Raw genomic sequence first — 12567 nt, 5'->3', positions numbered from 1 at the left:
TTATAGACAGTTGTTAGCTGCCATGTGGGTGCTGGGATTTGAACCCAGGTCTTCTGCAAAAATAGCCAGTGTTCTTAACCGCTGAGCCATCTCTCCAGCCCCGTGCCTTACTTTTTAAAATAATTTTTTTATGTGTATGAGTATTTGCCTGCATGTATGTAAGTGCACCACAAGTGTGCAAAGCCTGCAGAGGCCAGAAGAGGGCATCAGAGCTCCTGGAACTGGAGTTACAGACCATGTTAGCCATCATGTAGGGGCTGGAAACTGAACCCCATCCTCTGCAAAAGGAGTCAGTGCTCTTAACCACTGAGCCATCTCCCCCATCCCATGTGCCTGGCTTTTTTATGTGAGTGCTGGAGTTCCAAACACAGGTCTACAGCAGGCACTCTATCAATGGAGCCATCCTCTCCTTTGAAAAAACATTGCCTCATTCCCCAGCATGGAATTCAAGTGGAAGCCATCATCTTTCTCACAGGGCCTTCCTAATGGCCTAGGGATGAACACCTGACCTGAACTGGCCAATCAGAGTTCCTCCCTGTGTGAAGCTTCAGTTCCTCCCTGAAAGGGAGCGTTGGAGGCCATATTTCCGTTTATCAGGCAGGAGACCAACAGAAGACCAGCACAGAGGTGAATCAGAGATGAGAGAGTCTGAGCCCAGTGGCCCGGGCGAGGCTCCAGATCCTTCCGTGGCGCAGCTGTGTGAACTCACACAGCTCTTTTGGTCTGTAAAAGTTCTTGGGTATCTCTGTCACGTGCAGTCATGCAGAAGCCAGCGAATACAGCAAGGATCTAGAACCTAGAGCACCCAGGACAGGGCAACCCCGAAAGCAGTGAGTGCTTAACACTGATTGAATGCCTACCTCAGCTAAGCATTTGGTCATAGGATAATGTGAGTTATTACGGCTCCGCCTGTGGGTTTGCGTGAAGGCATGCGTGAGTCTGCATGCATGCGTCTCTCCTGCTCCCAGCTTGGCTCTCCAGCTAGGTCCCTTTTTGGGAGGTAGAGATGATTGAGGGGGTGGTAGGGATTGAAACTAGGGCCTTGAATGCCAGGCAAGTGCTCTAGCACTGAACTACCATCCTTAGCCCATTTGCAATAAAAAAACCCCAAAAAACTGAAACAGTGTCTGGCTCAGATTATGCTTGAACTCCCGCTACAGACCAAGAAAGCCTTGAATTGTGGTCTTTCTGCTCACCCTCTGAGAAGCTGGAATAACAGGCCCAGCTCCCAGCAGGTTCTCAATCCTGGCCTGAAATGGCTTCCTTGAAACACCCTTCTTGGACTGGCGAGATGGCTCAGTCAGTAAAACCACTTGCCACGATGAAGGAGAGAACCAAAAAGTTGTCCTCTGACTTCCACACACCTACCATGCACACTGATGTGTATGCATGCTCATGCACACACACGCACGCACACACACATGCACACACACACAATTTTTTTAAAAAAGGAAACACCTCTCCTGCCTGCCCACCGCTCCCACCTTCACTGACTCTCTGCCCTTCACTTCTGCCTCTCCTTTGCACACGCCTGCTGTCCCTGGCTTTCCCACCTTCCCTTTCCTGTCTCTGATTCAGGCCTGACACTTTCCTACTAGATATGATTCATATCAGGGTTATGTTCATTGAGATGCAGAAGACCCAGCCTCTCAGGACACCTGAATGCCAGTGTTGGAAGCATGGGGAGGCTCTATTTAGCTCGGAGAAACCTTCCTTTGTCATGTATGACATGTCTGAAAGGACCAGGTAAGGGCAGAGATCACTTTAACAGGGCCCTGCCTGAGTTTCTGTCCTATCCTGTGCTCTGAGAATTTAGTGTAGGGACTTGAGCTCTTTGAGGGCTAATGTCCTCATTTATTAAATGCCAGTGACAGGTACGGAACGTCAAATGGATTCATCCATGCTGAAGTTTCATGCCACCAAATTGAAATTAAGTTCTTAACCGACCTTCTACAAAATCAGGAGACAGCCAAGTGTGGTAGTGCATACCTGTAATCCCAGGACTTGGGAGATGGAGTCAGAAGGATCAAGATTTCAAGGCTAGCCTTAGCTACATACTGAGTTGGAGGCTAGCCTGGACTGCACGAGACCCTATCTCAAAAAAAAAAAAAAAAAATCAACCCAAAGTAACTTTGTGTTACTTCTGTTTTATTTTTCTATTGCTGTCTCCCTATCCTCACCTGCTGTGGCTTAGATGCTGACTGCCCCCCAAAGATCAGAGTGGTCCCCTACTTTTAGGAGGTGCTAAGGTGGCCCTTTAAGAGGTGAGAACTTGTGGGAAGTTCTTAGGTCAGTAGGGGACTGTCCTTGTGGGGACTATGGGAAGTCAGTCTGTTTCTCTTATTACTTACTACCTGGATTCTGTATCCTGCGGCCTTGACCAGAGGCCCAAAGCACGGACTGCTGAACCTTGGAGAGGGACCTCCAGAGCCAAGAGCCAAAGTAAATCTTTACTGAATCCCAGGTCTCTCTGAACTACAACAGGGTACTGAAAAATTTGCTATGATGACTCCTTCCTTTTTCCACCTAATCTAAGAATGCAAAGTTACAAAATAAACACAGCTTTACTGTAAAGCCTCTGGTATTTCATTACAGTAATGCATGACTAACACACCATCTCACAAGGAAATTAACTTTAGAACGAGGAAGGAGGACTTTGCTACTGATTTCTGCTTTCTCCAGTTTTTTTGTGCCTATAAAGTCAACCAGCTCTGTTCTACTCACTCCAACATTTTTGTTTGTTTGGTTGCTTTTGTTTTATTTTTGAGAGAATTTGATATAGCCCAGGTTGGCCTCAAACTAGATAGGTAGCCAAGGATGACCTTGAATTCTCATCTTCTTGCCTCTACCTCCCTCCTGAGTGTTAGGATTATAGGCAGGTGTCGCTGCCCCTGGGTTGTGTTTTTTATTTGGGTTTTTGACTTTTTTTGTTTTGTTTTTGTTTATTGAGACAGGGTGTTCCTGAAGTTGTATATTGAGACCAGGTTGGTCTCAATCTCACAGACATCCATCCACCTGGGATCGAAGTGTGTGTGTGTGTGTGTGTGTGTGTGTGTGTGTGTGTGTGTGCCCAAGGAAGCTCTGGATTCCCTGGAGCTGGAGTTACAGACAGTTGTGCGCTGCCTGATATGAGTGCTGGGAACCTAACCAAGCAGCAAACAATCTCTCTCTCCTCTCTCTCTCTCTCTCTCTCTCTCTCTCTCTCTCTCTCTCTCTCTCTCTCCATATATATTAAAGCCAAACACCTTTACACTAAAGCATCATCAGTTTGTTCTTTGATACCAGATACATGCATGGCTCACCCACTCAAGTCTTTGTTTAGAGAAGTGTCTCTTGATGCCCTGACCTAAGCCTGCTTCCTCCCCCGACCACCTTCAGCCTCTGTGACCACTTTTCTTGCTTTGACTTTCTTCACAGTGCTTCTTAGATGACATACAGCTTTCTCATCATATTCCTCCATTATAATGTGAATTCTTTGAGGTCAGGATCCAGAACAGGCATACTGCTCTTGCAGAGGACCCAGGTTCAATTCCCAGCACCCACACAGTGTGACTCACAACCACTGTAACTCTAGCCCTAGGCAGGGATCTGTTGCCTGTGGCTACTGAGGGCACCTGTACTCACACACACAAGTACACATAATTTTGGGGGGGGGTCTTTTTGAGACAGTGTCTCCCTGTCACCCCAGCTGGCCTGGAACTCACTACATAGACCAGGCTGGCCTTGAACTCATAGAGATCCACCTGCCTCTGCCTCCTGAGTACTGGGACTAAAGGCGTGTGCCACTGTGCCCAACAAGCACACATAATTTTAAAAAATTAGATGGGGAGAGAGCTGGAGAGATGGCTTAGCGGTTAAGAGCGCCAGCTACTCTTGCAGAGGACCCAGGTTTGATTCCCAGCATCCACATTGCAGCTAACAACTGTCCATCTGTAACTCTAGTTCCAGGGGAATCCAACGCCCTCTCCCAATTCTGCAGGTATTGCACGACACGGGTGCACTGTTAGGGAAAGAGGAATTTACTGCTTGTTTGAATATACTGCTTGTCTGAATTTACTGCTTGAATTTACTTGTTTGAATTTACTGCTTGTAACCAATTAACTCAACTGGAGACACAGGCATCCGGAGATAGGGGCAAGTGCTGCAGCCCCCCCGTAACCTGACCTGTCTGGTCTGTGTCATGTCCGTAGGCATGTCTGCTTACACAAGATAACAAGGAAGGGCTGTGCCAGGCGCATACCACCCATCCCTCCCCGATTGGGACGTCTGAAGGGAGTTGTAACATTTTTCTTGAAGTTATTGGTTTGTGAAATAGGCTACCACCGTTTCTCTAGGCAAGCTGGATCCATTTGTGGGGTGTTGTTTATTTAGTCTGAAAGAGTCAGGTTGGGGCAAAGCCAAGTTACACCTCTACCTCTGAGACTAGACCTAATAATACTCAGATGAGAATGCTGGTCTTTCCCATGGCTGCTGCTTACTGGGCATGCATTGGCCCGTGTGGAGGGCTTCACCTGTGCCATGTCAATGAGTCCTTCCACAAGCTGGGCAATGTGGGTACCATTATAAATCTCTTTTATAGGAGGGAAAAAACCCAGACCAGTGGCAGCAAGCCAGGATAAACATGCTGGCCTGTTCCATCCAAAGGACTGTTCTTATTTTCCATGGCATTTCACCAAGGCCCTGTTTTGAGTTGATTTGGTGCTTAAGGCAGGGTGGTGGTGGAATGTTACCACCACATCCGCAAGCAAAGAGGCCTCAATGGGGCGACTTGCTCAGAACAGAGAGCAAAGTCAGAAGGCACAGTGCCTACTCTCTTTTCTGAGGGATCTCGCTGAGATAAGAGGAATAATTGTCCTCCTCCCCCTCCCCATCCTCCTCCTCCTCCCCCTCTTCCTCCTCCTCCTCCCCATCCTCTTCCTCCTTGTTCTCCCTCCCATCATCCTCCTCCCCTCCTCCTCCTCCTCCTCATCCTCCTCCTTCTCCCCCTCATCCTCCTCCTCCCCCCTCCTCCCCATCGTCCTTCTCCCCCTCCTCATCCTCCTCTCCCTCCTCCTCCTCTTTGTCCTCCCCCTCTTCCTCCTCCTCTTCCTCCTCCTCCTCCTCCTCCTCCTCCTCCTCCATAGGGTTTCATGTAGCCCACTGACCTCAAATTCACCATCCTCCTGCCTCAGCCTCCCAGAGGTCAATATCAAGTGTTTTTCTCAGTCACTCTCTACTCTTTTTTTTTTTTTTTTTTTGGTCTTTTTGAGACAGGGTCTCCCTGTAGCCACAGCTGGCCTGGACCTTACTATGTAAGTCAGGCTGGCTTCAATTCCATAGAGATCTGCCTACCTCTGCCTCCTGAGTGCTGGGATTAAAGGTGTGCACCACCACACCCAGTTTTACTATCCTAATTTTTGAGTCAGGGTCTCTCACTGAATCTGGAAGCTCACTAACTCATCTACAGACTTTCCAGTGAGCTCCAACAATTCACCCCCTCTGTGTCCCATCACTGGGATTACAGACATGTGCTGTTGTGCTTGGCTTTTTTACATAGATGCTGAAGATTGAATTTAACTCAGCAGACACCTTACTGACTGAGCCATCTCCCTACTCACTTGAAACATCTTTTTACATAGCTTATTCTTCCAAGAATTCATCTTTGGTCCAGCAAACAGCTTCTTCCCTAAATGGTGAGTGGAGAGAGGAAGATGAGGGGAGGGGAGAGCAATAGACACTGGACCAAAGTCACATGCTAAAGAAGGGAAAACTTTCCTGTTCCTCAGGTGGTTCCAGTGTAGAGTTGTCAGCAGCTACAACCAAGAAGTCCTCACTTGGGCATTGTCCCGAGACCCTGGCATGGTGGTGGTCGCATTACCTGCGGCATATGTGGGCAGGAACACAGTGTGGTATGCCAAGGGGTCAGGGTGGTCCTCTATGCCTCTGCTTCACCCAGCTCCCACCTGGCCATCCACAAACACAGCAGAGCACCTGCCCTGTGTAGGGTGGGGTAGGTTCCATCTCCCCTGCTCCCCAGCTTCTCACTCCTGTATTGTCCTAACTCTCTCCTGGAACCATCCCCTCACTCCTCCCAATGAAGCTTCTCTCTTATCTGCCTCTCTTGAGCTCCCTACCAGCACCTACAGAAGGTTACCAGTCCCTGAGTTACTATAACACAATTGTAGCTATCAATTGCCATACCAGGTGTGAGGGGTACAAGGCCCTGGCCAGGAAGGGGAGTAGCAGAGGAAAAGATAATTATTCCAAGCTGGTGATGGCAAGGCTGTCAGCAGCCAGACCTGCTTTTGAATTGGATGGAATGCCAGCTGTCTGTGCAGTAGAATCCACAGGGAGCCTGGACTTTTGTTCATTAGGAGAAAGTCTCTGGGCAGACTCATCTGGCTATCAGCTATGAACTCAGTGACTAAAGTGAGCTGTGCCCTTTCTGCTTCTTTATCTCTCTACTTACCCCATGATGCCCCACCCATTTCCTCAGATTGCTTGAGAACCTCTCTTTTCTGAGCCACAGCTGACTGCCATGGGCCCCAACCTCCCTCCTGTTCTCAATAAAGAGGTCCAGGAATTCTGCTAATGCCTTTTATTTGTTAATCTCTGAGTACAACTCTCTCTGTCCCTTCAGAGACAGATAGAGGGCTCAACTCAACTCTCCCTAGGGCACTGGGGCAGGAGTTAAATCCTGTTAATCTCTGTTGAGGGCTGAGGAGATAGCTCAGCAAAGTGTTGCATAAACATGGGACCAGAGTTCAGATTCCTAGTACCCACATAAATGCCAGGTGGGCATGGCATCCTGTGTGTAATTCAAGTGCTCAGAAGGTAGAGACAGGATCCCCAGAGCACACTAGCAAAAGCAGCCATATAGATCAGCTCTGGGTTCTTTGAGTTCTGAGTTCAATTAAGAGACCCTGCCTCAATGAATAAGATGGAGAGGGATCAAGAAAGACTCCCGACATCAGTCGTCCACACACAGGTGCACAGGTGCACATGCACACACACACCACACATACACATGGAAAGACACTCTGTTGAGAATGTTAGCTTTGTGTTGAGAGTGTTTTTCTGGAAGCCCGCTTCGATGTGTTCCTGTGGGTGAATGAAGCTGTGCTGGATAGCTTTAGTTGTTAACTTGACACATCTGGGAAGAGGGAATCTCATCTGAGGAATTTCCTCCATTAGATTGTCCTGTGGCCATGCCTGTGGGGCATTTTCTTGGTTGTTGAGTGATGTGGGAGGGCCCAGCCCACTGTGGGTGGTGCCACCCCTGGGCAGGTGGGCCTGTGTTGGATAAGAGAGCAGGCTGAGCAGGGGCAGGAGAGCAAGCCAGTAAGCAGTGTTCCTCCATGGCCTGTGCTTCAGGTTCCTGCCCCAGTTCCTGCCTTAGCTTCCCTTGATGATGTGTAATAGGGCACCTTCTTGCCCATAGCTATACCATGTTAAAGTTTAGGCTGACTCTAGTCTCTGAAATTTTCAGGCAGTTGGCCCAGGGTATGGGAACACATGTCAGCTGGACAGCGGTTATCTTGGGAACAGGTCAGAGTGTTCCAGAGTGCATATGCTAACTGCAGATTTATGGCTTCTGTAGGTTATGCTTGGCTTGCTTCTACAAAATACTAATTGTTTCTTAATAGAATAGAAATTGTTAAGGTGACTCTCCACCTGTAAGCTTGGCAACTTAAACTTTTCACCCCTGGTTATGCTTTCTCTGTATAAAAGCTTACCCTAGAGATGGCTCAGTGCTATACACTTGAGTTCCCGACACCCTTGTGTAGTAGCCCTGGCCAGTAACGACGTTCCTTCAGCAAAATTTTGTCTGAGTGGTCTTCTCTGGTAAAGTACCTCACAACAGATGGACTGTGCTATAAGCTAAATAAACCCTTTACTCCTCAAGTTGGTTTTGGTTAGTGGGTTTTTTTTTTTTTTTTGGTTTTTTTGAGACAGGGTCTCCCTGTAGCCCCAGCTGTCCTGGAACTTACTATGTAGACCAGGCTGGCCTTGAACTCACAGAGATCCGCCTGCCTCTGCCTCCCGAGTGCTGGGATTAAAGGCACGCACCACCACGCCCAGCTTTGGTTAGTGTTTTTAATCACAGCAATAGAAAGCTAACTAGAACAGAAGCCGCCAGGAAGGTGGGCCATTCAACAGATCCTTCCCTTCTTCCTGACAGCCTTGATTGAGGAACTGTTCAGGGAGACCTGCACTCTATCTACAAAAGACTTTCCAACCATGCCTGTTGAAGGCTTGACTCTTGCTTCAGGGGGTCATATTCTGGTTACAGCCTGTACCTGTGCCAGAAGCCTTTACTTTAGGGAAGACATACTTCAGTGAACTTTCAGACACATCCAACCTGTGGCCAGTGGGCAGCATGCAGCCAAAGATAGCTATGGATGTGGCCGAATACAAAATTGTAACCTTTAAAAAGACTATGAGATTTTTGTGTATGTGATTTTTTTCTTTTTTGGTACCTCTATTATGCAGTTATAGATGGCAACACTTTATTGTAATGTCTAAAGGCTGGAGACACCTGCGACTTGGCCCCACCTGCAGCTACTCTGGTGAGATCCACCTCTGCTGCTCTGGGCCTTGTAGAGACTGTCTTTCATCAGGTCCAAAGGAGGAAGAACACTCCCTTAGTGACTCAGAGAAAGACTTGTAATTGACAGGTGAGAAGGCTGACAGGTTTTCATAAAACCTGAAGTTTGATTGTGATTGGTCTGGGTTTTAGACACATTTGTATGCCACACCCACCTTCTCCTGGCTGTATCAATAAAGCACTTCTCTTTTCGTTCTTTTCTTTTAGATTTAAAAAATTATTTATTTTTTATTTATTTTATGTGTATGAGTGTTTTGCATACATGTGTGTAAGTGCACCCATGTCATGCGATGCCTATGGAGGTCAGAAGAGGGTGTTGGATCCCCACTGACAGTTGTTAGCCATCACGTGGGTCCTGGAAACTGAACCTGGGTCCTCTGCAAGAGCAGCCAATGCTCTTAATTGCTGAGCCATCTCTTCAGTCCCAGATTTGTTTTTACCCTTAATATGTGTATTCCTGTGTGTCTCCATGTGGGTATGTGCACATGACTGCAGTTGCCAGTGGATGCCAAAAGAGGGCATCAGATCCCCTGGAGCTAGAGTTACAGACAGATGTGAGCCACCCCTCATTGGTGCTGGGAACCCAACTTGGGTCCTTTGCAAGAGCAATGTGCCCTCTTAACTGCTGAACCATGTCTCCAGTCGCAAAAGGCTTCTCTCAAGTGGGCTTTTCTTGCCTATGTGTAATCTTTATGGCAGATAGAGGTTCCTGACTATCTTTATTGTGGGTAGAGCAAGATGAGCTTGTAAGTAAAGAAGAGACAGCAAAAATGGTGATGGCAGCACCGTGGTGGTGAGAGGGCAGCTAGAGAGGTGCAGAGAGTACCCAAGGCACAGACAAAAAAGACAGGTGTAGAGAAGGCAGAGGCTGGTGCAAAGCCCAAGATGAGCTCCTGCCTGTCCTGCTCTCTAGAAGAGTTCCAGGAAGCTGCCCTGCCTTAAAGGCCAAGGGTGCCGACACTCAAGCCTCAGGAGCTATAATGGCAGCTAGCCCTGACCTTGTGACTGCAGTGGTGGCTGTTGCAAGCTGAGGATCTTGCTAACTGCTGGTTACTAGCCAAGGCCACTGGCAATCAAAGCCCTGAACTTACATAAGCCTCCAACTTCAGCATCTGTGGCTGTAAGTCTCTAGTTTCTAGATCTTGGAAGCTGTAAGTCTCTAGTTCTCAGGACTCAGAGCTCTAAGTCTCTGAGTCAGTCTATCCAAACCATAAACTTTGGACACTCAAGAGCCCAGCACTGCCCTTGGGGCTCATTGGCCAGACAGCCTAAACTAATCGGCAAGCTCCAGGCCAGTGAGAAACTCTACCTCAGAAAACAAGGTGGATCATGTTTGAGGAATGACAGCTGAGCTTGGGTGTTGCTTCCTTGCATATTTGTGATTTCCATCTCAGTAGACACAAGGACCTCTTAGTTCAATGGTAACTCTTCCATATGTCCACTCTGCAGTACACAGGTCTGCCCAAAGAGTAGGGGCTCTTGGAATGAGATCTCAAGCAAGGGTACAATGGCTATGGACACCCCACATTCCTTCACCCACTCCTCATGGGGCAGAGGTATGTGAATCAGCTGTCCCAATCATATCACCCCATCAGGGCAACAGAGACTGGCCCAGGAGTGCATCTATGGTACACATACACATATGCAGGCAAAACATGTATACATGTGGTACACATACATATATGCAGGCAAAACACTCATACACATAAAATAAGTAAAAAAGAAATCTTTAAAAAAGAGACCAGTATACTCTGGCCTGTCGGACCTCTGGCTAGGTGGGCAGTTCTCTTAATGGGACACCAGTCTCACAGCTGGAAAAGCAATATTTCCGGAAGGAAGCCATAGTGGACCGCAGTCCAAAAAGTGCTATGGTCTGTGCTCCCTACTGTCCCTGATGCTTCTCCCTCTGCTTCTCCAAACTCAGCCCTCTTCACTCCTCTGGCCAGCCAGCTATCAATGGCTGAGTGGTGATTCTGGACCAGGCAGGGACTATGTGATGGTCAATGATACACAATGATACAAAGTTCCAGCTGTGCCCTCTGTAGCATGAAGTTCAGTGGAGGGGAGGCCGGTGGCTGGATAGGGAAGGTACTACATGATAAGTCCAGGAAGATGGGTTGGCTCGGGTGCTGAGGACACGCCGAGGCTTGCTGTACCATCTGTAAGACATGCAGAAGCTTTAGAAAGAGCCAGTGGCTGACTGCATATTCGAGGCTCTGCCACAGTATTGTTTGTGGTGCTGGTTAGTGTTCAACAGTCACCCGAATGGCTAGGCCAGGCTGAATTTCAGTTGGACCTTCAGAGACATACCCTCTACCCCCTACCCTCCATCCAGCCAGAACAGATGACTTTGAGGTTGGGGATCTCTGGGTGACAAGCCTAACTCTAGGATGTGGGGTGTTAACCTTCTCTGAGCCTCTATTTCTGTCTCTGCTGAGTGTTAAGATTAAATCCATGACATTTGTCATGGTCCTTTTGCAAGCCAGCCCTCAGTCCAGCTCAAACCAGCTCTTGAATCCTTACTTTGGCTTAACGATGCTTGGGATCCAGGTGATTCATGAAACCCACAGAACCTCAGTCATCAGGACACACAAAGAGACACTATAGTTGTCTCCTGTCCACACCACTTTCCAAATGAGAATGCACCTGAGCTTAGTAAAATCTTCCTCTACTTAGGTGTGGTGGACCATGTCTAATCCCAGCACTGGGGAGGCAGAAACATGTAGATGAGAGGGAGGTTTCTGTATGGAGTTCAAGGCTAGCTGTGGCTACAGGGAAAGAAAACTCTTCCTCTTTTCCTCTCTCTCCCTCCTCTCCTCCCTTTCCCTTCCTTCCTTTTTCTTACTTCCTCCTTTCCTTGTGTTCAAACACAAACCCTTGCCCATGTGAAGAAATACCACTGAGCTGCAGCCCACCACAGCCCACAAGAACTTCTCTACAAAACCAGGAGCTAAAAAACTTGAGCCTAGGACAGAGCAGGGTCAACTCAGTGCCACTCATTACTGGCCACCCAGACTTGGCCTGTCTCCTCTCCTCCAAGACACTGTTAGGTGCCCATTCCTCTCCAGCCATCCCCAGCACCCCAGGGTGCAGGAACAGGACAAGGCTTTGGGAACCCCAGTCCTAGGTCCCATTACCAGTGCTACCTGACTTAGGGTTCATTTCTGGTCTCAACTTCTTCATCTGAAATGCCTAGGTCAGAAGCAACGACTTACTGATGGAACAAGTCAGTGAACGCCAGGCACGGAGATCATTAACCCTTTCTAGGCCAGCGGCCCCAGGGTCGCTGATGGTTTTGCTTTTGACCTCTCTCTCCTGCCTCCTGTGTAAACTTCCTTTCCTACCCCAGGCTTCCAAGAATTGAGAGTGCTGGGAAGAAGGGCACTTGGGTTTCCTGGGCATGTCTACACCGTCGCGCCACAGCCTGGACAGGCTGCAGGGGAGGTCCAGCGAGGAGGGAAAGCGCGCTCTCCTCTCCACCTATGTCTGGGCCCCATCCAGGGAGGGGACCCCGGCTCACGCACGCCCTTACCGGAGAAGATCCTCCCGTCCCTGGTGAGCAGGGCAGCCCCTACCCGGAAGCGGCTGTAGGGGCAGTAGGCTGACTTCTTGGCCTCGAAAGAGGACAGCAGCAGGCGCTGGACATGCTCGGGCTCCAGGGCACAGGAGGGGCGCTCCTGGGCCATGTCGGTCCTCAGGAGGGCTGGCAGCTACAGATGAGAGGAAAACGGTGCTGGCTGCCGGCAGGAGAGGTGGCTCCTCCCCTGGGGTGTGTCCCTGCATGACACCCGGGACTTGGAGGCTCCCAGGTTGGATGGATGCTGGGCAGCACTTTGCAGAGGAGGGTGTAGAGTATAAAACTGCGCTTAGGGAGTCCCAGTGTGGACAGGTGTGTGGTGCCCACGTGTGCATCACACTATCCCTTAAGGATTTCACTCATTGCCAATACAGATGGGTAGGGGGGTGAGGGCCTGGGGCAG

General features: G+C 49.0%; 1 protein-coding gene across 1 annotated transcript in view; it reads right to left on the bottom strand.

The window, feature by feature from the left end:
• Cda (cytidine deaminase) overlaps window positions 1–12347 on the bottom strand; it is a 32650-nt gene extending 20303 nt beyond the window's left edge. Inside the window, exon 1 of the mRNA XM_008838589.3 lies at window positions 12120–12347. Within this exon, the coding sequence (XP_008836811.1) occupies window positions 12120–12273 (154 nt within the window). The 5' untranslated portion in view covers window positions 12274–12347. The remainder of the gene's footprint in view (window positions 1–12119) is intronic.
• Between the last annotated feature and the right edge of the window lie 220 nt (window positions 12348–12567).

Source organism: Nannospalax galili, unplaced genomic scaffold, assembly GCF_000622305.1.
Source record: "Nannospalax galili isolate Female #2095 unplaced genomic scaffold, S.galili_v1.0 scaffold2019, whole genome shotgun sequence".
Lineage (NCBI taxonomy): Eukaryota > Metazoa > Chordata > Mammalia > Rodentia > Spalacidae > Nannospalax > Nannospalax galili.
Note: the sequence above shows the minus strand (reverse complement) of the source record. Positions and strands in the feature narration are given on the sequence as shown.